The 27,472-nt window shown below is 37.4% G+C and overlaps 1 protein-coding gene across 19 annotated transcripts in view; it reads left to right on the forward strand.

Moving 5' to 3' along the window:
- DLG2 (discs large MAGUK scaffold protein 2) overlaps positions 1-27,472 on the forward strand; it is a 2,052,576-nt gene that overhangs the window by 1,272,497 nt on the left and 752,607 nt on the right. For 2 of the 19 annotated variants that reach the window (XM_044258406.1, XM_044258417.1), the window contains exon 1: positions 16,567-16,915. The exons of 14 other annotated variants lie outside the window; for them this stretch is intronic. In XM_044258406.1, coding sequence (XP_044114341.1) covers positions 16,607-16,915 — 309 coding nt within the window. In that variant the 5' untranslated portion in view covers positions 16,567-16,606. Of the gene's footprint in view, positions 1-16,565; positions 16,916-27,472 lie in introns of those variants that run through there. 3 more of the 19 variants (XM_044258413.1, XM_044258407.1, XM_044258410.1) reach the window with 3 other exon arrangements.

Raw genomic sequence — 27,472 nt, forward strand, 5'->3', positions numbered from 1 at the left:
AAAGTTATTAGGAACCAGAACTGATTGTGTTAGATTACCTTTGAAAAGGAGCCAACTCCTTTCTGGTCCAGTAGAAGGATATAGCAGAGATCAGCAATGTCACAAAGAAGAAACTGTTGTCTGAATGCCAAGTCAGTCACGGACCAAACCCAAGGGTTGACAAAGCCCTAGATCATAAGAGAGCATACTTTAGATAGAGCCTAATTTAAAGCAAAAGCAATTGTGTTTTCACTTGTTGGGGAACCATTTGGAATGCAGATGTTTAACAGCACAATTTAATTTTAGAAACACTTTGGGCAATTTTTTAAAGACGTTTCCTTGAACAAGGTGTCAGAGGAGTATCAGTCCTTCTCATTTATCCTTGTAATATTCTTTATAAAGCATCAGGGGCTTCTCATGTGAATAGCCAAAAGGAAGTAGATAGGGGAAGTCGTGGAGATATCAGAAAAGTGTTCAGGAATGGAAGTGGTGGTCACGAGTGCACACTCCTGCTTAGCCATTCACGTGGGTACTGCTGGGTCTTATCAAAACCCTACACTGCAGCTCTGTAATAGGGACTTCCTGTTGGATGCTCCCTCCTGGAAAGATTTGTTTTACTGCCATTAATTCATTTTCCATCCCTCACTTTCTGAGGCTGAAAAAGAGCCTGCCTACATGCCCTAGTAACCATACATGGAGAAAGATATGAACATTCATGTCAAGGTTTTCCTTAGGTCATCTGTGATTTGTTCCAGGTGGAATGAGGTGCTGCTCTGATATGCAGTTTGCCTAATTGGAAAAGACCACCAAGCAGGTTGGTGGCAAACAGGCAATAATTTCTCCCATTGCCCTCCAGACAGGCTACACATTACCTGCTTAAAAGAGGGCAAGCAATATTGTTTTCTTTAATGCGGAATTGTAAAAATAAGGAAGGAGCACTATCAGATAATTGATTTTATACTTTTCTTTGCTAGCAGATGATTATGAAGAAAATTACATGTAAAGTGATGTACAATTCTTGCTGCACAAATTACACCAAAAGAACATATTCCAAGGATGAAATAAAAGACCTTTCTGCAGAAAAGATAATGTTTTATTGTTAATGGCATGGTAATAAATTTGCACCAGGTGAATTCTCCCAACTGTATTTTTAATGTCAGTGCCTAGGCTCCAAGTGGGGTGTCTTAAGGCCAGCATTGGTTCTACAGAACCCAACCCACAGATAATTTTGCATATCATGCTTGCTTTGTTGGCTTATGAGTAAAACCTAGAATAAAGATTTGCTTGAAAAGTATCACAGTGGGCACTTTGGTACTTGGTGGTACAAAGCACATTTCATTTAGCCCAGCAGGTTTAGATGAATTTTCACTGTACGGTGACGAAGAACTTGACCCCAAAGTAGCTGATAATTCATTTCAGCTTGAACTTCTTACCAACATGGGTTTTATGTAATTACAGTTTGAATTGTTTTCCCAGAGCCCCCACAACTTGACTCAGAGTTTAACATTTGAAGTATTTACCAATGGAGGGTAAAAGACTCCTATCACTTTCATTCATTTTTTGTTTCGTTTTGATTTTTTAAGAAAAGCAACATGGCAGAGTAGGAAGCATCAGGACTTAGAATCAGCCTTATCTGAGTTTGAATCATGACTTTGCCATTCACTAACTGTGTGACCTCAAACTATTACTTAACTTTTCCGAACCTCAACTTTTTTCATCTAGGTGCTTAACTGACTGAGCCACCCAGGCACCCCTATTTCTTTTCTTTTTTCTTTTTTTTTTTTTTTTTTCATCTAGAAATGGGAGTAATAACCATTTGCCTTTCAGGGCTGTTGAAAGAATTAGCTCTGATTCTGTATATTTCTTGGCATGTTTCTAGCATATGATCAATAAATGGTAGTTGTAGCTATTATGATTAAAGCTGTTCTGCAGCCAGAAGAAAAGTGGGCTCGCATAAACTCAAACCTCTTTCTTCTGGCTGCGAGAAACTGGAGATGTTCCTGGACTTCTATGAGAAAATATAATTAAGACAAAAGCTTTATTTTCAGTTCAGCCATTCAAGTTTAAGAAGCCATTTTCTTCAGAGCTCTCAAAATCCGGATTAATTCTTTCCCTAAGGATAGTAAGTAGGAACTTAGGAGGCAAATGCAAATTTCATACTAGCACTAAACTTAAAACCTTAAATTCTAGGTTTCCTAAGTGTTCCTGTCTTTTGCCCATATTTTGAATGTAAAGGGAGAGGCAAGATGTCTTGCATTCATCCCTAAAAAGGAAATGTGTTGTATGTGAAAACAAGGTGGGGTAGTGGAGAGATTTTGCACTGAACACTGAGCTTTGAATTCTGGTTTTAACAACACTTCTTATCAGTTGTCTGACCTTAGACACATTATTTCACAGCAGTGAAATTCAGAGCTCCCTCACCCCACCCTCTGCCCTGGATACCATATGTGGGGCTGCCTTGAGGATTAAGATAATTCAAGGATATTTTTTCCAAAAACTAAGCTCTAACACAAAAAGGAAATGCAATTTTGCACAGGTTTTCATGCACAGGTTACGGTGTTGTACAAACCTTGATTTTATTCCTGGTTCTGCTCCTTACTAATACTATGACTGTGAGAAAATTATAGAACCTTTCTCAGTCAATTTCTTTATCTTAAATTGGCATCTCAATGTTTACCATGTAGGGTTGTTAGGATCAAATGAAATATCTCTGTTGGACCCACTGTATGTACTCAATAAAGGGTTGATATGTTGTTGTTAGTGGTGATGTTATTTAGCACCTGGACCAGGGTCAAAATGCCCTCCCCAAAAATAGGAGTAAAGAAATTTAGTCCCAATATGGAATTCTGACATTTAAATAAAATCAATTGACCTTTATTGAGTGTCTGTATATAGACAATGCAGAATTTTTAAATGTCAGTCTCTGGAACTTGTAATTGAGAGGTGAGAGGAGGAGGAGGAGGAAGAGGAGGAAGATGATAGATAAAGCTTATTGTGCATTATATCACAGGCACTGTACTAGGTACTTTATAGAAATTAACTCGTGTTATTCTCACATCAATCCTATGAGATAGGAACTACTACCAACCTTATTTTATATATGAGTAAACTAAGACTCAGGAAGTTTAAGGAAATTGCTCAAAACCAAAGCTAGTAATGGTCAGAGTTGAGATATGTACTCAGAAGTCTAGCTGTAGAGCTCATGCCTCATCTATTAAGAATGGGAGGGGGAAAAAAGAATGGGAAGGAAAAAAAGGTTCATAAATGCTGTACAAAGCTTTGACACATTATACAAAAATATAGGAAAAAATGTTCCAAATGAGGAAGAAAGTCCATCAGACTTCAGATATTTATGCAGCAATGAAAGGCTCAGCTTCTAGATGGGCACAAAAAAGAACTCTTAGGGAAAGGAAGAAGGTGCCTGTCCCAGCCTTTGAACAGATGGTGGCAGAGGGATGGATGTAACAGTTGCCTTTAGAGGCCATGCTTCTAACTACTAGCTGTTTGGCAGACTCTTATTGAAAGAATGTACAATTGAAAAAAATAAGCCAAAAAAATTCACCATGCCATATTCTAACTACCTTGCTATGTGTTAAAAATTATAATAAACCTACATGTTTATGATAATAATATGCTAAATCTGGTACTTCTACATTCAGTTGGGAGGTATTGTGATTAAACCTAAAGATGTGGACAGGGCATCACTTATCAGCTTTACTTATGGTGGACACCAAGTGTGGTCTCATGGACTCTTTAGTCCACCCCTTAATTTTACAAATAGGGTCATTAAAACTTAACAGGTCATAGCAGCATGTCTAAGACGAGAGAGCTAGTTAGTGGCAGAACTGGAACTAAAACATGTTTCCTAAACGGAAGCACCATATTGTCCGAGTTTAATTCAACCACTATTTATAGAACAGTAATAATTGTATTATAAGGCAATAGCAAGGAGGGTGCAAATTTACATATAAAAAATCATCTTTGCTCTTGAGAAGTTTATAATCTACTAAGAAAGACAAATATGCCCACATGTAATCATAAAACTCCCATAATGGGACAAGTTCAAGAGCAGGGAAGACCCCACATCTTGTCTCTGTATGTCTCCCTTTCATTACTCAGAACACCTGTTTTTCAGGGCCTTTCTGCTCTGCTAAATTGCTACCCTCTTTACAGTATCTCTAGCATAGTTCCTGATACAGAATAGGCACTCAGTAAATATTTATTGAATGAAATGGGGGGAAAAAAGCAAAATAATATAGAATTACAGAGGGAGAGGTGATTAATTAAATGTGAATTTGAGATGCACAGGCCAAAGCAAAGCCAATTAGGGAAAACTTGACTAAAATGTCAAGTCTCCAAGGAGAGGAAATCATTCAGCCGGAAGAGGGCCTGTCATTTCTGTTAATCCATACCCCTGCCTTTAGGCCAGTCCACAGATGAATTACCTCTGACAAGTCAGAATCTGGCTTATTTTTAACTCGGGTTTTTTAAACCTTTTGATAAATTTAGAAAATATCTATTAAAAATCATTTGTCAGAAAAATAAGATTATGTATAACTTAGACAAAGAAAGATTCTAGCTCCTGGTTCTCTCTCAAATTTTGGGTGTGGTGGGGCACCTGAGTGGCTCAGTGGGTTAAAGCCTCTGCCTTCAGCTCAGGTCGTGATCTCAGGGTCCTGGGACCGAGTCCCACATTGGGCTCTCTGCTCGGTGGAGAGTCTGCTTCCCTCTCTCTCTGCCTGCCTCTCCGCCTACTGTGATCTCTGTCAAATAAATAAATAAAATCTTAAAAAAAAATTTTGGGGGGTGTGGTAACTCCAAAAATCATGTAGGCTGCTTCAAGAGGAGCTCAGTGGTGTGCCCCAGACTTTCCACAGTCACATGTTTATTCCCGTTGGATTCTGTGCGTAGCATTACTCAACTTGACTCTGTTTTAGCTTTCTTGAGAGATTTCTTTCCTCGGTTTGTGACTATTGGCTCCATCTTTTTTCCATCTTTTTTATGTTCTCCTTTTTTAACTTCCTTGCTTGCTTGCTTGCTTCCTTCCTTTTTTATTCCTCCCCCTCGTCCCTCTCTTTTCTTCAGTTATGAGTCACTACCATAATGATATTTTTGCACATTTTCATTAATTGTGCATTTCCTTCCTCATGAAACTCAGCACAAGGGATGACATGTGCCTTTGCCTGGTGTAGAGACCCCACACTCTCCCACACTACCTGCTATGCTCCTAGAAACCAGAAGAGAGTCAGTAGTACATCTAGCATTGTAAGAATGTGAGAGATCAGCACTTGGAAACCACACGTTAGGTCCCCAAGAATCTGATCAAGTGCCGAGCCTTCCCCCTAATTTAAATCAATAGACTTTAAATACTGAAATGAACTTTCAAGTTTATTAAGGCTCAAACACAGACATACTGATGCCTTCCATGCACTAAGTTCAGTGTTTAGTGCTATAGTTTCTGTATTAAGAACTAAAGGAGTTAAAAGATAAAATATAAAATTAGCTATAACTAAAAAATGTTAGTGAATGTGCAATATAAAAAGATGTGATTTGTAATGTCATTGACTGTGAAGGAATAAAAATGCAGGCTATCTATATACAGTTGAAGTTAAATTATTATCAGCGTATCCACTTCAAGCAGGTTATTATAACTACATGTTTTATGTAAGCCCCAAAATAACCACAGAAATAATACCAATAGAAGATATTCAAAAGAAAATGACAAAGGAATCAAAGCATGTCACTACCAAAAAAAAAAAAAAAAGTCAATGAAACACCAAAAAAGACAAAAGAAGATGTGCAAAAAAGCTACAAGACAGAAAACAGTGAACGAAATAGCAATAGTAAGTCCTTCTCCACCACTAATTACTTTAAAAGTAAATGAGTTAGACTTTACAGTCATAAGACACAGAGGAGTTAAATGGATTTTTAAAAAGGCTAAACTATATGCTGTGTAAAAGAGACTCATTTTGGATTGAAGGGCACACATAGACTAAAAGTGAAAGGATGAAAAAAAATTTTTTTTAGAAAATTTTTTAAAATATTTATTTATTTATTTATTTGACACAGAGATCACAAGCAGACAGAGAGCCAGGCACAGAGAGAGGGGGGAAGCAGGCTCCCTGCTGAGCAGAGAGCTGGACGCAGGGCTCAATCCCAGGACCCTGAGATCATGACCTGAGCTGAAGGCAGAGGTCTAACCCACTGAGCTACCCAGGCACCCTGAAAAAAGATTTTCCATGGAAATGGTAACCAATAGAAGCAGGGGTGGCCTTACTTAGACAAAATATACTAAGCCAAAAACTGTCAAGAGAGAAAAAGAAATAACTTATATAATGATAAAAGTGTCAGTTCAATTAGGAGGATATAATAAATATATATGCACCCCAGATCAGAGCACCCAAGTATATGAAGCCAACATTTAGACAACTAAAGGGAGAAACAGACACCAACACAGTGAGAGGAGGCGATTTCAGTCCCACACTTTCATTAATGGGTAGAACGTCCAGACAGAATATCAATGAAGAAACAGAGGACTTGAACAGAATTACAAACCAAAGGGAACTATCAGACATATAACAAAGCATTCCATCCCCAATGGAAACAGAATACAGATTTTCCTCAAGTACACAAAGAACATTCTACAAGATCGATCATGTGTTAGGTCACAAAATAAGTTAACAAATTTTATTTGGGTTTAAGATTTTTTTTATTTATTTGAGAGAGAGAGAGAATGAAAGCATGAGAGGGGATGGGCCAGAGGAAGAAACAGACTTCCCACCAAGCAGGGAGCCCAATGTGGGACTAGATCCTGGGACTCTATCCCGGGACTCCAAGATCATGACCTGAGCCAAAGGCAGTTGCTTAACCAACTGAGCCACCCAGGCGCCCAGTCTTAACAAATTTTAAAAGATTGAAATCATACCAAATATATTTCTAAACTACAGCAGAATGAAACTAGAACTTAATGGCAGAAGGAAAACTGGAAAATTCACAAGCATTTGGAAATTAAACAATATATTCTTTTTTTTCCTATTTTTTTAATTAACATATAATGTATTATTTGTTTCAGGGGTACATGTCTGTGAATCATCAGTCTTACACAATTCACAATGCTCACGATAGCCCATAGCCTACCCAATGTCCACTATCCATCCACCCCATCCCTACTGCCCCACACCCCCAGCAACCCTCCGTTAAACAGCGGATTCTTGACCAACCCATGGATCAAAGAAGGAAGCAAATTGGAAAGTTATAAATAGCTTAAGTCTAAAATGAAGGTGTAACATATCAAAACCAGGAACAAAAGCAGTTCTAGGCAGGAAGTTTAAATGCTTACATTTACAAAAAAAAAAAAAAAGAAGAAAAAAGAAAAAAAATTTAAAATGGAAAAAAAAAACACCCTAATTTTACATCTCATAGAACTAGAAAAAGAGCAAACTAAACCCAAAGTTAGGAGGAAGGAAATGTTGAGACTAGAACAGAAATAAAATAGAAAATTGAGAAAAAAATAGAAATCAGTGAAACTAAGGACTGTTTTTTTTTTAAACATAGGCAAAATTGACAAATATTTAGTTATATTAACTAACAAAGAAACAGGGATGACTCAAATAAAATAAAAAATAAAAGAGATGTTTCAGTTGATGCCACGGAAATTAAAAGTATAGGGACTACTTGCAAACAATTATGCACCAACAAATTGGATAACCTAGAAGAAATGGATAAGTTCATAGGAGCATACAATTCACAAAATCTGAATCATAAAGAAATAGAAAAATCTGAACAGATCCTATAACTATTAAGGAAATGGAATCAATAATTGAAACTTCCAACAACAACAACAAAAAGGCTAGGACCAAATGGCTTTACAAGGGAAATCCAGCAATCATGTGAAAACAAATCAAGGCCAGTCCATCTAACAAAAATTTAAAGAGAAGACTTTCAGACTGATCTTATAAGGCCAGCATTACTCTGATAACACTCCAGGAAGAGATACCACAAGAAAATAAAATGTTAGACCAAAATCCCTGATAAGTGGGTATAGAAACCCTCCATAAATACCAGCAAACTGAGTTCAACAACATATTAGAAAGATCATACACCATGACCAAATAGAATTTATCCCTGGTAGTTCAAAGGTAGTTGAATACACAGAACACATTGAATGTGGCATGCCACATTGACAGAACAAAGGATAAAAATCACATGGTTATCTCAATAGGTGCAGAAAAGGCACTGACAATTTTCAGCACTCTTTCATTCAAAAACTAGGAATAGTTCAAAAACTAGGAATAGAAGGTACTTACTTCAACATATGAAAAATTCACTACTAACATCATATCCAATGGGGGAAAGCTAAAAGCTTTTCCTCTAAGATCAGGAACAAGATAAAAATATCCATTCCCAACATTTGTATTCAGTGTTGTACTTGGGAATCCTAACCAGAGCAAAAAAATCAAGAGAAACAAGCAAGAAATAATAAATATTGTCTATGTCTGCACATACTATCATTTTATTTATAAAAAATCCTAAAGATTATACATACACACACACAATTAGACCTAACAAGTTCAGCAGTTATAATATATAAAATCAATATACAAAAATTAGCATTTCTGTACCAAAACTAGTGTAACAGTTAATAATATAAATAAGAAGTAAAGAAAACAATGCCATTTAAAATAGCATCAAAAAGAATAAAATAGGAATAAACTTAACCAAGGGATTAAAATATTTGTATGATGAAAACTATAAAACATTATTGAAATAAATTGAAGAAGATACAAATGTGTTTATATATTGGAAGACAACATTGTTTTTATTAATTAAGATTTTATTTTAACTCCAGTGTAGTTAATGTATAGTTGTTTTATTAGTTTCGGGTGTACTGTATAGTGATCCAACAATTCCACACATCACCCAGTGCTCATCACAACAGGTGCACTCCTTAATCTCCATCACCTATTTCGCCCATCCCCCCAACCACCTTCCCTCTGAAATCATACCAAATATATTTCTAAACTACAGCAGAATGAAACTAGAACTCAATGGCAGAAGGAAAACTGGAAAATTCACAAGTATTTGGAAATTAAACAATATATCCTTTTTTTCCTATTTTTTTAATTAACATATAATGTAACCATCAGTTTGTTCTCTATAGTTGAGTCTGTTTTTTGCTTTGTCTCTTTTTCTCTCTTTTCTCCTTTGCTTGCTTGTTTTGTTTCTTAAAGTCCATATATGAGTGAAATCATATGGTATTTGTCTTTCTGACTGACTTATTTTGCTTAGCATTATAGTCTCTAACCCATCCATGTTGCTGTAAATGGCAAGATTTCATTCTTTTTTATGGCTGAATAATATTCCATTGTAGATGCATACCACATCTTCTTTATCTATTCATCTATCGATGGACATCTGGGCCACTTCCATAATTTGGCTATTGTAAATAATGCTGCTATAAACATAGGGGTGCATGTATCTCTTTGAATTAGGGTTTTTGAATTTTCAGGGTAAGTACCCAGTAGTGTGATTACTGGATCGCAGGGTATTTCTACTTTTAACTTTTTGAGGAAACTAGGAACTGCTTTACAGTGTGGCTGCACAGCGTGTATTCCTACCAACAGTGCAAAAGCGTTCCCCTTTCTCTACATCCTTTCCAACACCTGTTGTTTCTTGCATTTTTTATTTTAGCCATTCTGACAGGTGTAAGGTAATACCTCATTCTAGTTTTGATTTGCACTTCCCTTATAATGAATGGTGTTGAGTATCTTTTTATGTGTCTGTTGGACATCTGGATGTCTTCTTTGGAGAAATGTCTGTTCATACCTTCTGCACATTTTGATTGGATTATTTATTTGTATGTGTGTGTTCAGTTTGATCAGTTCTTTCTATATTTTGGATACTAACCTTTTATTGGATCTAACATTTGCAAACATCCCCTATTCATTATGTTGATTTTTAGTTTTGTTGATTGTTTCCTTTGCTGTGCAGAAGCTTTTTATTTTAATGTAGTCCCAATGGTTTATTTTGCTTTTATTTCCCTTGCTTCAGGAGACAAATCTTTAAAACATGTTACTATGGCCAGTATCAGAGAAATTACTACCTCTTTTGGAAGACTTACATTTTTAAAATATCCATACTACTCAAAATGACCTATAGATTCAATGTAATCTCTATAAATATATTTATGAAAATAGAAAAAATCCTATAACTTATTTGGAAAATACAAAAAACCCTGAATAGCCAAAATAGTCTCAAGAAAGAAGAACAAAGCCCATTACCTGTTAACATAACCATTATCAACCAACCAAACAAACAAAAACCAGAAAATAAGTGTTGGTAAGGATGTGAAGAAATTGGAAACCTTATGCACTGTTGGTGACAAAGTAAAATGGCTCAGCTACTTTGGAAAACAGTATTGAGCTTTGTCAAAAAAAAATTGAAAATAAAATTACCCTATAGTACTATATAATATATACCATATTTCGAACCACTCCATTTCTGGCTATGTATCCAAATAAAATTAAATTAGGATCTCCGAGATATTTACACTCCCGTGTTTATTGAAGCATTATTCACAATAGCCAAATGGTGGAAACAATCTAAATGTCCACTGACAGACGAATGGATGAACAAACTGCAGTATATACATACAGTGGACTATTACTCAGTCTTAAAAGTAGAAATCCTGCCATGTGTGAGAACACGGGTAAATTGTGAGGACATTATACCCACTGAACTATGCTTGTTACAGAAGGATAAATACTGCATTCTTGCCTATCATATGAGATCTCTAAAGTAGTGAAATCCATAGATGCAGAAAGCAGAATGGTTGTACCAGGGGCCTGGAAGGTGGTGGGTGGTGCTGTGCAGTAAGCATAGAATTTTAATCATGAAAAATGAAAAAGTTCTAGAAATGTGCTGTACAACATCATGCTTAGAGTTAACAATACTGTACTCTATACTTAAAAATTTGTTAAGAGGGTAGACCTTATATTGTGTATTTTTACCACAATTTTTAAAAGAGAAACTAAAAAGGATGCTTGTTTATGAGTAATAATACTTGATTTTTTTTTAAACTTTATAACTTGATTGGAAGGAGGAAGAGAAGATGTCATCTTGACTTCTGCTCTCTAATACACACTTTTAATATCTTGTGAAATCATTCTACCTTTTGGATTATATTTTAAGAGCAGCTTGACTTTGGTGGCTGTACATTGGGATCTGCTCCCTGCTTTACCACTGACTGGCTTTTGATGTGGGAAACTTCTCCCCCTTTTGCACTATCTATCTAGAAAGGGAGAACAATTGAAAAGCACTTGAGAGAAAAGCCCAGCTGTCAGGAAGTACAGCTTTTATGAATGAATATCTTGCTAAAATAAACAAAAGCTGTTTCAATTTCTTAACATCATAAGATCACTAGCAAATGTCTTCAAAAAAATTAGTTAATACAGTTAGGCTTCTCAGCCACAGTGAATTTTTCATTTAAGTGCTGATCTTAAAAGCACATTATTTTCTTAATTTTGTTTTGTTGCTTTTTTAGGTTCCAATGCTTATTTATTCATTTTACACCGGGAGGTAGAACACAGACCCAAATGCTTATGTTGGTATGAACCCTGAAAGACAAGTTTATCTTCTTTCTTGTTTGATTTATTTTAATAAATACTAACATTTACTTTGTGCTTGGTTTGGAGGATGCAAATTCACAAAAGAGAGCCCTCTCCCTTCCCTAATGGGCATTACCTACACTCTGTCTGGGGAATAGGGCGCAAAACAAGTAGTAGCATAATTATTGTTTTTAATGCAGTTGTTCTAGTGTTGTAGTCAAGAAGCTCAGGTGCTAAATGAGTGTTCAGTGAAAGGATGATATGATCTGCTCTGGAAAGGGGAGACAGTGTTCTAGGAATGCTCCCTTATAAAAGTGACTTTTGAGCTGAGCCCTGGATGGAGGGGAAGATTCCAGAATTTCTGAATAGAAGAGGCTTAGGGATGGCAAACTGGTAGGGAAGAAGGTCTGGCAGATTTGTTTCGGGGTTGTGCTGCCTGGTAAGCTGACTTTTACTCTTAGATTTTCTGTATGTTTCCTTGGGGTGGCTTTGGGGAGGTTGTCTGTGGATGCACTCTGTGGAAAGGTAAGCCTGAAGGGCTTGTGTAGAACTGAGGCGAGGGGGAGGGAGCATGCGCAAGGGTGCACGGTGGCACTAAGCCTGGCTAGTCAAGGTCTGTGCGGTTGGAGAGCAGGGCAAGGGTGTGAGCACGGGTGAGACTGGGGAAAGCCGCAAAGGCCAGGTCACATGGGACATGATTAAGGACCATGGAAGCCACTTGAAAGACTGTTCTCTCTGTGGAGATTAAGATCCCCAGAGAATGGGACTTCATTGACGGCTGTCAAGCAGGGTAGGACCCGATCATTTTCACATTTTAGAAGAAGTCCCTCTTGCCACTGTGTGAGAATGATTAGGCACAAGGATGGGTGCCAGAGACCAGTTAAGGAGCTGTTTCACCAGTTTGACAGAGAAATGACGCTAGCTTAGGTGGGGGTGGTCATCGTGGTGACTGAGAGAGACAGAAACGTGGAAGATATTTGCTCAGACAAGTGTGCAAACAGTGTACAGTGAACCGAATGGGCCGGGGGTGTTGGAAAACTTCACAGAAGTGACATCAGGTTAATCCTGAAGGATGAGAACAAATTCCTGTAGTAGTGCTGTCCATCACTTAGATGCCATTCCTAAAATATGTAAATTATAAATGATTATTACCTTTTTCTTAGTATTCCTTTCAGATTCTCTAAGAAATGTCACATAACCTGTGTTCTTATTTCTCTAATAATGTTACTGCATGTGTTAGAATATAATAAACCTGCATTTCCTGAAAACCGTGTTACCGTTTAGCCTCATTGTTAATTCACACTGATCCCGTCATCATCCATACCCACCCAAGTCCAAGTACATTAGTGAGAATGTACTTGGGGACATTTTTCAAAATTTTTTTCCACTTTCTAGTAAATCCTCAGTCCAACTTAAATCTCTATGGCAATTTGGCAAGTGTCTTTCCATCCTCTTAATTCTTGCCTGTGTCTGCCCTAGAAGAACGATAATTGAATTGATTTAAGGATTTGGGAAATAATTTTAAAGTCTAAAACACTTTAAATATTGTCAGATTTCTTCTACTTCCAAAGGTGAATGTGCTCAGATCTAGTGATTGCCCAGGCTGAAGGCTATTAGACGTAGAAGAATATTAGTTGACGTTTATAACATCTCCAGGCTGTGGCCCCAGGAATGGACTATGTATGCTTTTCAAATCAAGAAGAATTGTAACTATTACCTTATATTATTTTGTGATTATTTCCCACATTACTTGTAACTGCTACAGGGCTTGTGCTGCTCAGTCCTTCTTTAGCAAGCTCTTCTTTCGTAATTAATATCTTCATTTCCCCATGCATAGAATGCCTGAAGGAAAATTTTTTTCTGAAAACAGAGTCTGCATCGTGCTGTAGTATGGCACAATTTATTCAGTAATTCATCTTTGCTATTTTTTTATTAAACAAATCAAGCCGGATATTAGTTTTAAGCCCTTGCATTAAAACTAGTGGTGGTTCTGTGGCGTCTGTATCAGGTCAAAGAGAGGTCAATAAGATATATCTCATCTAGGCATTACCCTGTACACCATCTGCCCGTGTTAAATCACAGTGATAAGTAGGATATGTACTTGTACACCACTAATTCCTCTTTGGCCACAATTTCGTGTCATCTTATGGTCATTACAGTTGTCCAATTACAGTTGATCAAATTGAATTATCTTTAATTAGTAGGTCTGTCTCATAGTACAGTGGGCTAGTTGGACGTATTTATCTGTGTAAGTGGTCTGTCATCAGACTTAGAAAGCCAAATGTCATGTTTGAAAAGAAAAAAAAAATCAGGGGAAAGGGGAAGACAGGAGGCTGGATATATGTTGTGTATGTTAAAGTGAAAGGATAATTTCAGTACAGTCTTGTAATACTTGTCATGAAAGTTTGCTATGGTCTTCAGGATTTTTGGAGGAAAGTAACATTAGTTATGCAATGTATGGTGTTTATTTATCTGTATGGAAATGGCATACCGAGGTTAGTAAAACAAAAACTCTATTGCCCTTGTAGTGGGAAGAGATAGCTTATTCCGAACCACCCATTCATAACACATTTAGGTCCCTGTGAAGATTTATAATATCTTTGTGTAGTGCCCAGCCAGGAACTTTTCTATCTTGCTGCACACCATTACAAAATTTTAATGGATTCATACTGACTTATTCCTGTTCAGATTGATTCTTATACTTGAGAGGCAAATGGGTGAGAACAGGGCATGTGTTCCCTAAAGATGGCAGTGGGCATTTGAGCAATGATATCTGCCTGAAAAACTCGAGAAGCATCTGTGGTTAGATAAGACTGGAGAGAGTCAAACTTATCACTTCTTGACATTCTCATTTGGGGGTGATCGTATTGCCATATCACATCAAGTCCTACCGTAGAGCCATGCATCATGGTGACACCAGGCAAATACGAAGTTCTCTAGGGCTTTATTTGACCTAGAAGTTCTTTCAGGCATTATCCCTTGATCCCAGCATAAAAAATGGAGATGGGGGAAGGAAGAGAGAGAAGGAGGGAGAAAGAGGAGAGAAAAGAGCAGAGAAGGGAAGAGACATGGCTGATAGTCTGCCCTTTTACCCACTGAGCATTGCATAATAATCTATTTGCCTCAATTTTACTATTTTTAAGTATTGATCTTAACTCCTAAGTCCTTTTTTCAGGAATAAAGACCATTAATGCCGTTGTTATTTCTACCCAGCAGTTCAAATCTTCATCTATTTATTTATTTAGACAAATTTCCATAACACCTCACTAAACACTGAACACTAAAGCTAACCTTAAAGGAATAATTTAAGTTTGTGGAGCATTACTGAACTCAATATTATTTCAAAACATGTCAGGCAGCTCCTGCCTGTCTCTCTCTTTCTATCTATGCACTCACCCAAGCATTCATTCATCCATCCAAAAAATATATAAGTCTGCTATGTGCTGTGCAGGCAGTGTGCTAGGTGCCTGGCTTTTAAAAAAAAAAAAAAATCTGCAGAATTTGGGAGAGAATTTGGAAAAGAACCCTTTTATGGAGATACATAGGAAGAATAGCTCCTACTCCTTCCTCTCAGGGTTTTGATACGTAACAGTGATTTGTCCAGGGAGTTCTAGTGTTGAAATGTAGAATATGTGGTAACCCTACCCTTTGAAATAAGAACTTTGCTAACTCAGCCAGAAATTAGGTCTACACTGCCCCAGTGGTGAGAAGGTGGATCTGATTGGGGATAAAAATCATTTTATCTTGGGACTCTCTCATTTTTGTTTGGTGCTGCATAGATGGTAGCTTGTATCCCAATCAAACCAAATTTTTCCCTCAGAGATATGTGATAAGGATAGACATTTTGGCAACAAATATGGAAAGTTTCAAACATAATAAAAATTCTAAATGCTCTGGTAATTAGCCTTTCTCTTTACTAAAAATACTATGTATGGCTTCTGCAATCATACTAAAATTTTAAAACAATCATGTCCTCTCTGGAAGGCAATTGCTTTAAATTGGATAGATTTCACTCATTTTCCAGTGAAAGAATTTGAAAATTCTGTCTGTGGAAACCAAAATACTGGAGGGTAGAGTTGGATGTGTGTTTCGCTTTAAAATGCAGACTCTCTCTGTGGTGAATGTATTTGTTGTGGTAAAGTATTTGAAAGGAAATCCTCAGAATAATTTGGGGCAAGGAAAAACACTATGTTAAAATAAGCCAACCCATCAGTTTTGAACTTTGAAAATTGCTTCATTTTGAATCAGAAAGAATTAATAATCATTCATAGCTTTAAAAAACATATATTCAGATTATAATATGTAATCATGATCTAAAACAAATGAAACCTCCAAATTTTAAAGGACTGTAGTATAATGCTGTGACCTCAGTGATTTTTCTAAATGAATTAATGTTGTGGAGCGTTAATATTGACGCTCTTACTTCGTCACCTCGTGATGTGCTCCGTGTCTTGGCAAATATCTCTCTACATAAGTGGTTCCTGTAAATGTTGGAAATCTCTTTACAGGTTAACTTTCCCATCATTTTAAATTGCCAATCCTATATTATTTCAGCCTACGAGGGTCCTGCTAGTTTGATAAGCAGCTTTCCCTCCTGAGGTCTGTATTCGGTGCAGGGCTCATCTAGCAGAGGGAAACGCCAGAATGCCAAATTGCAAAGAGTATTCTTTACCGTGGGGCTCCATCCCAAAAGGGTTTGTAACACAGTGTACAGTCTTGTAGCCCAGCTGTGTAGAGCATTGATTGCTTCTGCCTAGAGCAGGGATACTGTCAAGTTGCTCTGTGAGTTGAGTCATCTATTGACAAAGAGCTACCAGCCCGCAGATAATGCTGTGCGGAGCTGCTCTCGCTGCTCCCACCATGCGCTGCTTATAGCAGCTGTCAAAGATACTGAGGGATCCACGGGAGGACGAAAAAAAAAAAAAAAAGACTTTTACAACTGCCTGGAAGAAAGGGGTGTGAGGGAGGAGACATTCCTGTGCAGAGCTGACCAAAGGAAAGAGAGTAGGCATCAGTGCAGTATGAATGCATACCTCACCAAGCAACACAGCTGCAGCCGGGGGTCCGATGGGATGGATGCCGGCAGGAGCGCCCCCACCCTGATCAGGGATGCCCACTGCGCTTGTGGCTGGCAGAGGAGCCCTCAGGGGCTTGGGTACAATTCTCAGACCATGCCCGCTTCAGGACCTGGGGGCCCAGCTTCAAACAGGACCAAGCTGGTCACTTTGTGGGACAGTGTGCGGAAAAGCCCCCACAAGATGGGCTCCAAGGGCAAAGGGACTTGTGGGGAGCGTTGCGCCTGCCCACATGGTTGGTTCAGCCCAACACAGGTGAGCCTTTTCCTTATGACTTTCCCTTGAGTATCGGAAGAAACTGAGAGCAAGTCCCGTGAGGTTTGGAAACTTTGCCGGGTCCTCCTTGCTGACTGGGTGTGTACCTGTTTGGAAAATGGTGGGCTTGGGAAAACCTGTCATTTTCATAGGTGTTTGGGGGCTCACACCTCTGGGTGGCCTGCGAAAGTCCAAAGATGCTGTGCTCAGTTTCTTTCAGTGACTTTTCCCCAAGTTCAACTTCTCTAGTCCTCGGATGATTTTACTATGCTGTATTTTGGCAGCACTTTAACTCCTAATCGTTGTTAACTTTTGTGTCCTGCCTAGCCTCATTTTTTTTAAGGGAGAAAAAAAATAAACTTCGATACATTCCATCTCTTTAATCATAAAAGGGCATTTATTTCTTCAGCTATGGAAAGCAGTGATTTGAAGTATGCTATTCTAATTTTACTCTTATAACACTGTATACCTTTTCAGTAATAGGGAAGAAATTTTGTTTATACTAAATAATTCATTTTATAAACAAAAGGAATAATTGGGATCAAACTAGAGGATGATTATACTCAGAATAAAATAATGAAACATTTTACTTATTCATAGGGAAGCAATAAGGTTATTTATACTAAAGACTATAACTCTCTTTCTTCTATAATGTATTTCTGAAGCAGATGTGCAGATTCCCTTAATTTAATTTCTAGCTTATTCTTGCCCCAAATTACTGGCATTTTATCAGAAATGAAATTGGCTCAATTTTTTCCCTGGCCCCATCCAGAAAAGGGAAGACAACTTCCTGTAAATGCTGTAAAATTTAAATAAAGTGCACCTGTAATCACTGTCATAAATATTGAAGGATAGTTCTTAAATATCCATTGAAGAAGAGAAAAACTGTTTGCAGAAAAAAAAATCCTTTCTTGATTTTAATGTGATCTTAGCATAAATGAGAAGTGGCTATGGATCATGAGTGAAATGTTATGATCTGAGAGGTGGAGAGTACATTCTAATTTTAATATTAGTTTTTTAAAAAGTACTTCCAAGAATATCACATGTCACTAGATCTAAATGATACTGTTCGTATACGTGACTTTGGATCCGTTAATATCATGCATCTCAGCATCTTGATTTAAATAAGGAATATATTGTCATTTTAGTATTAAACTGGTTCAGTTTGAAATGGAGCCTGATATTTGGAAACTTGGTTATTTTTTAAAGTTAACATGAATTCCAAACTGAAAAAACAGTCTTGACAATTTCAAAGTCTCTACATATTCTTTTACAAATGCATGCATTTAAATGTCTTTAAAGTATATCTCTGTGTCGATTATGTTAGATTCTCAAGGCTCACATAGGCAAAGAAGACAAACACACATCTAGCTTCTAGTTTTTGCGTAGAGTAGAATAAGCCAACTTGTTTTAGAGTAGAATAAGCAAACTTGTTTTATGGTCACAGTTTTTTTCCAAAATGTAAAAAGATGTGCATTTCATAAATGATAATTTCTCAAACCAAAAATCTCTAATTGTACATTAAAATAACCATGCTTTCAAATTTTTGTACATTTTTCATCAGTCAAGGGAAACTTTTCCCTTCCTTGGTTTTTAACAGTCAGCCTCCTACTTGCCTTAAATTTACAGACATTTAATGCTTTAAAGGATTGAAATAGACTCTCTGTACTGATAATTAAGATCCAGGCAATAAATTGAGACAGACACCATCTCCCATTCTTTTTCACACACATTTCTATAAATTTTCTCTCTTATTCACAGGTCCTTTATTCTTAGCTAGGAAGAACAAGGATACTCAAATATTGGGGCTACAATACTGTATCTTTTAGGGTCTTTAGTGTTGTGACACCTGACCCTTCCTCTCTTTTACCAGCTCAGTCCTGTGAAAGTGCTGTGAATAGATTTTAATATATGTATTTAAATATCCCTATAGTACCTAAATACTTGCACGTATTAATGTATTTTCATGTATTTGTAAGTATATATATATACATATACATGTAAGCATGCATATACAGGTATACATATAAAATTAAAGTTCTGTTTAAAGTTCTCTTTTCTCACCCAGAAAGTACTAACTTTTTCTTCCAAAGGATGTTTTATTCTGTCCATATAAAGTACATTTCTTTACTTCTTATAAGTGTTCTAAAATGCTGATTTATGTATGTATATTTATATATCTATAAATACATGTATAGATATGTATATTCATTTACACATGTATTTATAGGCTATATCTAATATTTAAAATATACAGATATGTGTAAGTCCTATACACCCATAGATACCATCACAAAAATAAGACCATCTGTGTGTCTAGGTGTATGCATATGTGTCATTAACAGCCAAGTCTGTTTTGAGAATTTTGTGGTACTATTCATACCCCTTAAATTAACTAGAGATATCCTGTGAAATACTGTGAAATGAAGGATGGAGGTTAATCATACTAAACAAGAGAATTCTTGATAAAGTGGACAGGAGCAGAGCGCAGGCTGTAGAGAAGCCGCGGGCCCCACATGTGGTACAGAACGTGCCTCAGGGCTGTTAAGTGTCTGGGAGCTGGGATCCTGCCCTCAGAGATATTTGCTGTATTACGTGGACATCAGCAGTGTGATTTCCGGCTGCTATAATAGAGGGCCATGGTAATGACTTGAGTTCCTCCCAAGGCTCTTTGCCAAACTCCTGTTATTTGGGGTGCTGTGTGCTAACAGGACACTGTCATTATGTTGTTCCTCAGCATGACTGAAAAATAGCTTCTTTCCTTTCTCAAATAAGTTTTCATTCCACTTGGATCTGTAGAATTAATACAACCGTAATAGTAGGTAAGAAGATGGAAAATTATAGGGTCCAGAAGTGAGTTCTAGAAGGCACATCTAGGATAATAGTGTTGGCCTGGGTCAGGGAAGGGGGGGGGGAAGGATGTCCATCATCACTTATGTGGCGTTTCTCCCCAGTGTGGACTGATTTGGGCAGGAAGCACAGAATAGTAGAGATTCAAAGCCCAGGTTTCAATACCTTTGTACTTCATTCATTCTTCATTTGTTTATTCAACTATCATTTCCTGAGTGCTTGCCATGTGGCTCTGTCAGGCCTGTGGATATAATAGTAAACAAAAGAAATACTCTCCCTATTATTGTGGAGCTTATGGCCTCCAGTGGTATATAATATTTATTAAGTATATCATGATATATATGGAATTATATTGTCATAAGTCACACATTGGAAGGGAACCAAGTCCCATAGAATTCTACAAAGTCTACAGTAGATATATATTCAGGATACAGAGGAACCACAAAGAAGTAAGAAAGCAAGATTTGTTAATGTATATGTATATATTTATTTATTTTTATTTAATGTTTTTATTTTTTAATTAATTTTTTATTTTTTATTAACATGTAATGTATTATTAGCCCCAGGGGTACAGTTAGTTAATTTAACTGCACTGCATCTGCATCTCTTTAAGCCTAGATTTTCTGTTTTATAAAATGAGCGTAAAATTAGACCCTAACTCAGGACTGTAGTGAGGAATTAACATAGTAAATGTAAGGTACTTAGCACAGTGCTTACATGTAGTAGGGGGTTCAATAAATATTTGTAGAATGAATGAATAAGAAGCCTGCAGTAAAAGTTGGCTATCATTAACCTATTCCTTAATTCATTATTATCTGATTGGCTAGGAAGAGAAAAATAAGTGAATCAGGGAAGACTGCCAGAGGGAGTGATCCTTGGGCTGCTTTAAATTGAACCTGAAAGTAACATGCCTGTGTTTATCAAGTAAGCAAAGAGAGATAAGCTTTCTGGGTAAAAATAATAGAAGCTGAAACACATATATCACGTGGGTTGCTGTGTAGAAACTACTCAGAGTTCTGTTTCCTGGAACGTGGGGCACTAGAGAGTAGGTTCATCAAGGGCTGGGGCTGGAGGCCTGGGCAAGGCTTGGTCACAGAGTCTCAAGTGCTTTGACAGGGACTTTGCTGGGCGGATAGCATGGAGCCCATCACTGCAGGATCCTGGTGCCCGCTCTCACTCTCTGTGGGTTAGGCTTTGTGATCAGTCAACCGTTCTGGCCCTCAGTTTCTGTTTCTAAGAAAAACGGTCTTCCCTAAATGAATTCCCATATCTCTTTCAATACTAATATTCTGTGACTCTGTCAACTGATACCCATCCATTAATGGGAAGTGCTTTGGAAATGATTTATGCTTTTTTTTCCTAAAAATTTATTTATTTGACAGACAGAGATCACAAGTAGGCAGAAAGGCAGGCAGAGAGAGAGATTGGAGGAAGCAGGCTCCCTGCTGAACAGAGAGCCCCATGCGGGGCTTGATTCCAGGACCTTAGGATCATGACCTGAGCCAAAGGCAGAGGCTTTAACCCACTGAGCCACCCTGGTGCCCCAAGATTTATGCTTTAAGGCAAGACAATCCTAAATTTGAACTTACTAGCTCTCTGTGACCTCACTTACTTAACTTCTTTAAGGTTCATTTGTCTTCTCTGTAAAACTTAGGTTGATAAAATTATATTACGGGAAAACGTAATAAGAATTGAAAATACTCTACATAAAAGAGCCCAGTGTGGTGCTTAGAACATAAGAATTGTTCAATAAGTGGTATTTATTATTACTGATGATATCCAAATGCTTTTTTAACCTGAAGAACTTATTGTCCATCCAATTAATTAATCAGTATTGTGGTGTCCTTTATTAGAATTTCTACTTTGTTCACTGAATTTTTTGATGTCTTACTTATAATGATGAAGGTTAGGTTGGGCAACTGTCCAGAAACATTAGGCACAGTACTACAGGATGACGGGATGACATTTTGCCCTTCAGGTTTCTCAGAGATTTACGACAGTGCCTACACACACACACACACACACACACACACAGAGGGAGAGAGAGGGAGAGAAAAAATATATACGTAATAGAACTGTGTTGATGAAGTAGCATTCCCATTATCTTATATTAGAAGGTAGGTGAGATTAGATTTTCTCAGCAAAATCCTGCTAGAACAACAGTGTTTGAAACATTTAGCCAAAACTCTGTAAATCTTCCCTAAGGGCCCCTTTGCAGCTCCTCCAAAACACAGTAGTTTTGTAGCAACTTGAGTGCAGAGAACCTTTTTTTTGTCCAAGAAGTAGGACTGCCCTGGGCTCAAATCTCAGGCTCAGCTTATGCCCAGCCAGAAAGATCTGGCAGCTTGTTTTAACTCTGCAACTGCTTCTACAGAAGCAGCTGAAGAGAGAGCCCCTTACCAAAGAAGAAGACGACTTTTTAGTCTCTGGAAAACACCAGCTGCCCCCAGGCAAAGGAAACAGAATCGAGTAAGAGATAATACCAAAGGAATTAAAGTTCTAGGCAGTTCCAATATTCAAGCAGACTTGAAGCTGCTTGGTCAACACTTAGGTTACCCCCTGCCCCTTCTGGATGCTGACATGAGCAGAGCATTTTCTCTAGGGCTGGACAAGTAGGACAAAATACTGAGGGTGGGAAAGGAATGAGTAAAGGTAATAGCATTTATTGAATACTCAGGATACCCACAATGTGTGCAGCATTACGCTAGAGCTCTATGCTGGTCATTTTTTGAATTCTGAAAACATTAAAAGACATATTAAAACCCCAGTACTGTATCAGGCTTTGTGTTCAGCAGGGAGTCTACTTTTTCTGCCTGGGCCTCTTCCCTTACTTGTGTGCACGCTCTCTGTCTCTTTCTCTCTCTCTATGACAAATAAGTAAAATCTTTAAAAAAATAAAAGAAAAGAAAATCCCCATTTTATAGGTATGAAAATTAAGGCTGACTAACTTTCTCCTGATGGCACATCTAATAAGGGTAGAATTTGTTTCAAAGGTAGGTATCTATATGACCCTTTCCACAGAATCTTACAGAAAGATCTCTTTGAGGAACAGCGGGAAGTAGAACATCCCCAGAGACCTTTTTCACTTTTTGATTTAACAGGAAATCTCCTTAAGGAATTGGAGTATTTTACATGGTTGGGAGAACTGGCATCCCCTAGCAGAATCCTAGATTTTCCCATTTTACTCCATTTTCTGGTGTTAGGAACCCTGAGTTGGTTGGACGACTGAAACCCCTTCCCCTCTCTGATTAACTTTAAGAATTGTGCTGCTCTGAAGGAGTTGAAGTTGATTCTCACAGCACTGATACTTGCTCTTTGAAATACCTTGAAACAGGGCACCTGGGTCGCTCAGTTGGTTAAGTGTCCAACTCTTGGTTTTAGCTCAGGCATGAGCTCAGATCATGAGATCAAGCCCCACATCAGGTTCTGTGCTCAGTGCAGAGTCTCCTTCAGATTCTCTCTCCCTCTCCCTCCTTCTCACTCACTCTCACTCTAATAAATAAATAAAATCTTTAAAAGAAAAAAGATGAAGAAATACCTTATAACTTGTGGTTATTTGCAAATTAAATTCAATCTTATAAAAATTTATAGTGAGGAATTGAGAAGCATGTAGTTTAAACATAATATACATACATAACAAAAGCATTTTGTTATATGGAATTATATGTCTTATGTCCAAAAGAATTACCACACAGTGCTGAATTTTGTAAATCTCACATGCCAGTTACTTGTGTCTTTATGATACCAAGAATCAAATATCTAACTTTAATACCACCATCTCCGTTGTCCATCCTCTTCCTTCTTATGATATTTTTTGATCTGTTATAAGCGTAGCCCCACCCAATTTTATCCTCCTTCATTATTTAGTCCACTTTGTTCCCTTTTAATTTCCCAAATGCATCTATATGTGTTATAATTATTTCAGAGGTAGATAGGAATTTAGAGGTCATCTAGTACATTTTCCAAAGGAGAACAGGGTCCTTCGGTTTGCGGCAGAATTGGCCCTTGTCTTTGAATGCAGAACTGAGTTACCTTTTTACTGTCAAGCTGCCTTCCCTCTTGAAGCTCTGTGCTCCTCTTTATGAAGTTCATTATCGGCAGAAAGTTGTGAAGTATGTAATTTGTTGGCATTGCAGTGTTGGGCATTATATAAAAAGTTATCTTACTTCTTACCTCTATTGTCTCATAATTTAGACTAGCAATCCCAAAGAGATAGAAAGAAGAGCCACTAGAAATAATTTTAGAATTGTATGGAGATACTTTATGTATTACTAATGATTGGGAGGTGATGCTGGCATCTAGCAGAAAGGAGCCAGGGATGCTGGATGCACTGTCATTTGCTAAGAAGTTCTGCACAGCAAAGAATCCCCCTTTGTACTATACAATTTTTAACATGGTACTGGAAATTCATGAAGATTTTTTCAAGTTTATGATTTTTTAAGCCTGAAGTCAAATTCAGTTTTACAAACAGATATGAAGCATTTTCTACAAGGATTTGCTAATCGTTAAATCTTCTGGGAATGCAACTTCTATGTAAGTCAAGGAATCATTGTATTTTGTTCTCTTAGGAATTTGACAGGAACTGATTCCCATTTTGGAAGACCTCATCCTAAAGCTGAAGCTCCTGCACTGGTTGCTGTCACCAATACATCTCCCCTGCATGAATCTCCATTTGTAAATATCACCTGCATTATGGGATGGAAGAGATTTGAGGCTTTTTTTTTTTAATAGATATAGAACCAAAGATTTTAAGTTGTTAGAAATACATAAAATACTGACTTTGATTGCAAAATAAGTCAATCAGAAAAAGACAGTTATCATATGATCTCACTGATATGAGGAATTTGAGAAACAAGACAGGGGCGCCTGGGTGGTTCAGTGGGTTAGGCCGCTGCCTTCAGCTCAGGTCATGATCTCAGGGTCCTGGGATCGAGTCCCGCATCGGGCTCTCTGCTCAGCAAGGAGCCTGCTTCCCTCTCTCTCTCTGCCTGCCTCTCCGTTTACTTGTGATTTCTGCCAAATAAATAAATAAAATCTTTAAAAAAAAAGAAAAAGAGAAACAAGACAGAGGATCATAGGGGAAGGGAGGGAAAAGTGAAACAAGATGAAACCAGAGAGGGAGACAAACTATAAGAGACTCTTTACCTCAGGAAACAAACTGAGGGTTTCTGGAGGGGAGCGGGGTGCAAGGGATGGGGTGGTTGGCTGATGGACACTGGGGAGGGTATGTGCTATGGTGAGTGCTGTGAATTGTGTAAGACTGATGAATCACAGACCTGAACCCCTGAAACAAATAATACATTATATGTTAATTAAAAAAAAGAAATATGTAAAATACAAAGCTCTCACTAAATTTCATTAATAGGATTGTTTTAAAAACATTTCATTTCATTGGCATACCATATATTAATTTTTAAAACCTTTTATCATATAGTGAGAAATATGTTTTGTGAAAGTAACTGAAATTGCTTATTGTTTAGTTCTCTGTTGCTTTCAGTATTACTCTGATATTATCCCAAAGGTCATCTGTACTCAGCTTCCCTACAAGCTCTTACATTCTGAGTTGTTATGTTGTTGTTGTTGCTGCTGCTGCTGTTGTTGCTGTTGTTAAATCCAGTCCCCATTCCCCATTTTTGTAATCAAAGGATAGAGTTCCAGGTCTGTGGAAGTACTAGAAATCAAGGGAATACCTTTACACTGGGGAGAATTCCAAACAGGGATAAAGAGATAGAGAGATGATAAATTCCCTCACTGGCCTGTCCTATAGAAAACAGGAATTATTTTGACACCAAACTTATAAAAAGTTATAAAAAGTGTCAGCTTATTTCTAAAAATATGACTTTTTAAAAGATTTTATTTATTTATTTGATAGAGAGACACAGCGAGAGAGGAGCACAAGCAGGGGGAGTGGGAGAGGGAGAGGGAGAGGGAGAAGCAGGCTTCCCGCTGAGCAGGGAGCACGATGCGGAGCTCGATCCCAGGATCCCGGGATCATGACCTGAGCTGAAGGCAGATACTTAATGACTGAACCACCCAGGCACCCCCCAAAAATTTTTTTTAGCTATCTCCACTTTAACTATTGACACTCTTCTTAGATTATCCAATTATTGAATTGAGGTTATTTCCTTTGATCTCTTATTATCTGCAAGTGATCTGTTATTATTTCTTCCAACACTAATTAGTAATCTAGGATCCTTCATATATGTGTTTCTTCTTTCACTTTTCCTATACTTCTTGTAAGAAATGGTATCTAGTCTATTTAGTCCATTGAAATCCATATTTATTAACTATAAGAATAGGTAAACATTTGATTACTCCATTGCAATGTTCAGTACAGTTGGGCTCACAGACTGACAAATTGAAAACATCTTTCTAATATAAAACACATTTTTGTATTTTTCTTTTTACTTTAGTATAAAAGTATGTATAGGCCATTGTATTACTATGAATTTCATTTCAGATGGAGAGAAGAATCTTACAAAACAATCATTGTAAATTGGAAAGGTTGAGTCAAATAGAATTGAGAATCTGGCCCTCTGCAGAAAAAGTTTGCCAACCTCTGCATTTGACTGTCAGTTCTCATTTCCTTCTGATGCAGTGTCCCATTCTGCCTCATAGTCTCTCCGTTTTTTAAAGACCTGGTTCAAGCACATCCTCTTCATTAATCCTATCCAGCTCATCGTTAGCTCGCAAAACCTATACTTAACATGGTGTTTTGCATCATTAGCATATTACTTTGCATTGTGGTTTGTTTCCTTCTCGTTCTGCTGATGAGAGAGTGAGATATTTCTTGTATGCCCAGCTTAGAGTCCAACTCACGATGCTAGTTGTCCAATTATCTTTGTGATAATTCTTATAGTATCATTATTAAGTCATACATTTGGACCCAGACTCTTCAACTGGATCCCAGGCTGTGGAGAGGAGAGACCTCATCATCTATGCCTTTATATCTAGCTGGGTACTGTACATGACTTACCTATACATCATACCCCAGTTATGAGTACTTAACCTTATGTTCCACTAAGCTGAATTCCATTAGAGTGCAACCTATTCACCTTTGTTTCTCCAGAACCCAATAGTTCAACAAAGTGTTCTTGGTTTCTGAATGAAGATTAGCACAGGGCCTTGTATATAAAGTACTTAAGTAGTTTTAAATTTCTTTTTAATTATTATTATTTTTTAAAGATTTTTTATTTCTTTATTTAGCAGAGAGAGAGAGATCACAAGTACGCAGAGAGGCAGGCAGAGAGAGAGGGCGGAGAGAAGCAGGCTCCCTGCTGAGCAGAGAGCCTGATGTTGGGCTTGATCCCAGGACCCTGAGATCATGACCTGAGCCAAAGGCAGAGGCTTAACCCACTGAGCCTCCCAGGTGCCCGCTTTTTAATTATTATTATTACTAATATGTATGTGCCTTAAGGTCAAGAGTGACATTTTACCCTTGTAGTAGCTCTCTTTAATAATAGAATATAATAAAAAGTTAATAATCATTTATTGGTTTGTTTTTAGTTTGACTCAGATTCTTACTCTATTGTGGTGCTATTGAAATATTGGAATCAGTGTTCAGAAATTAGGTTCTGCATTCAAGTGGGTCATGGTGTTCAATGATGAAAGGTACAGTACTGTACTTTGAGAGGACAACCAGAGAAAAAATTGATTCTGCACAGTTTCGTTGTCCAATTTAGGAGCCACTTGTTCTCTAGAAGACTG

This window comes from Neovison vison, chromosome 7, assembly GCF_020171115.1.
Source record: "Neovison vison isolate M4711 chromosome 7, ASM_NN_V1, whole genome shotgun sequence".
Lineage (NCBI taxonomy): Eukaryota > Metazoa > Chordata > Mammalia > Carnivora > Mustelidae > Neogale > Neogale vison.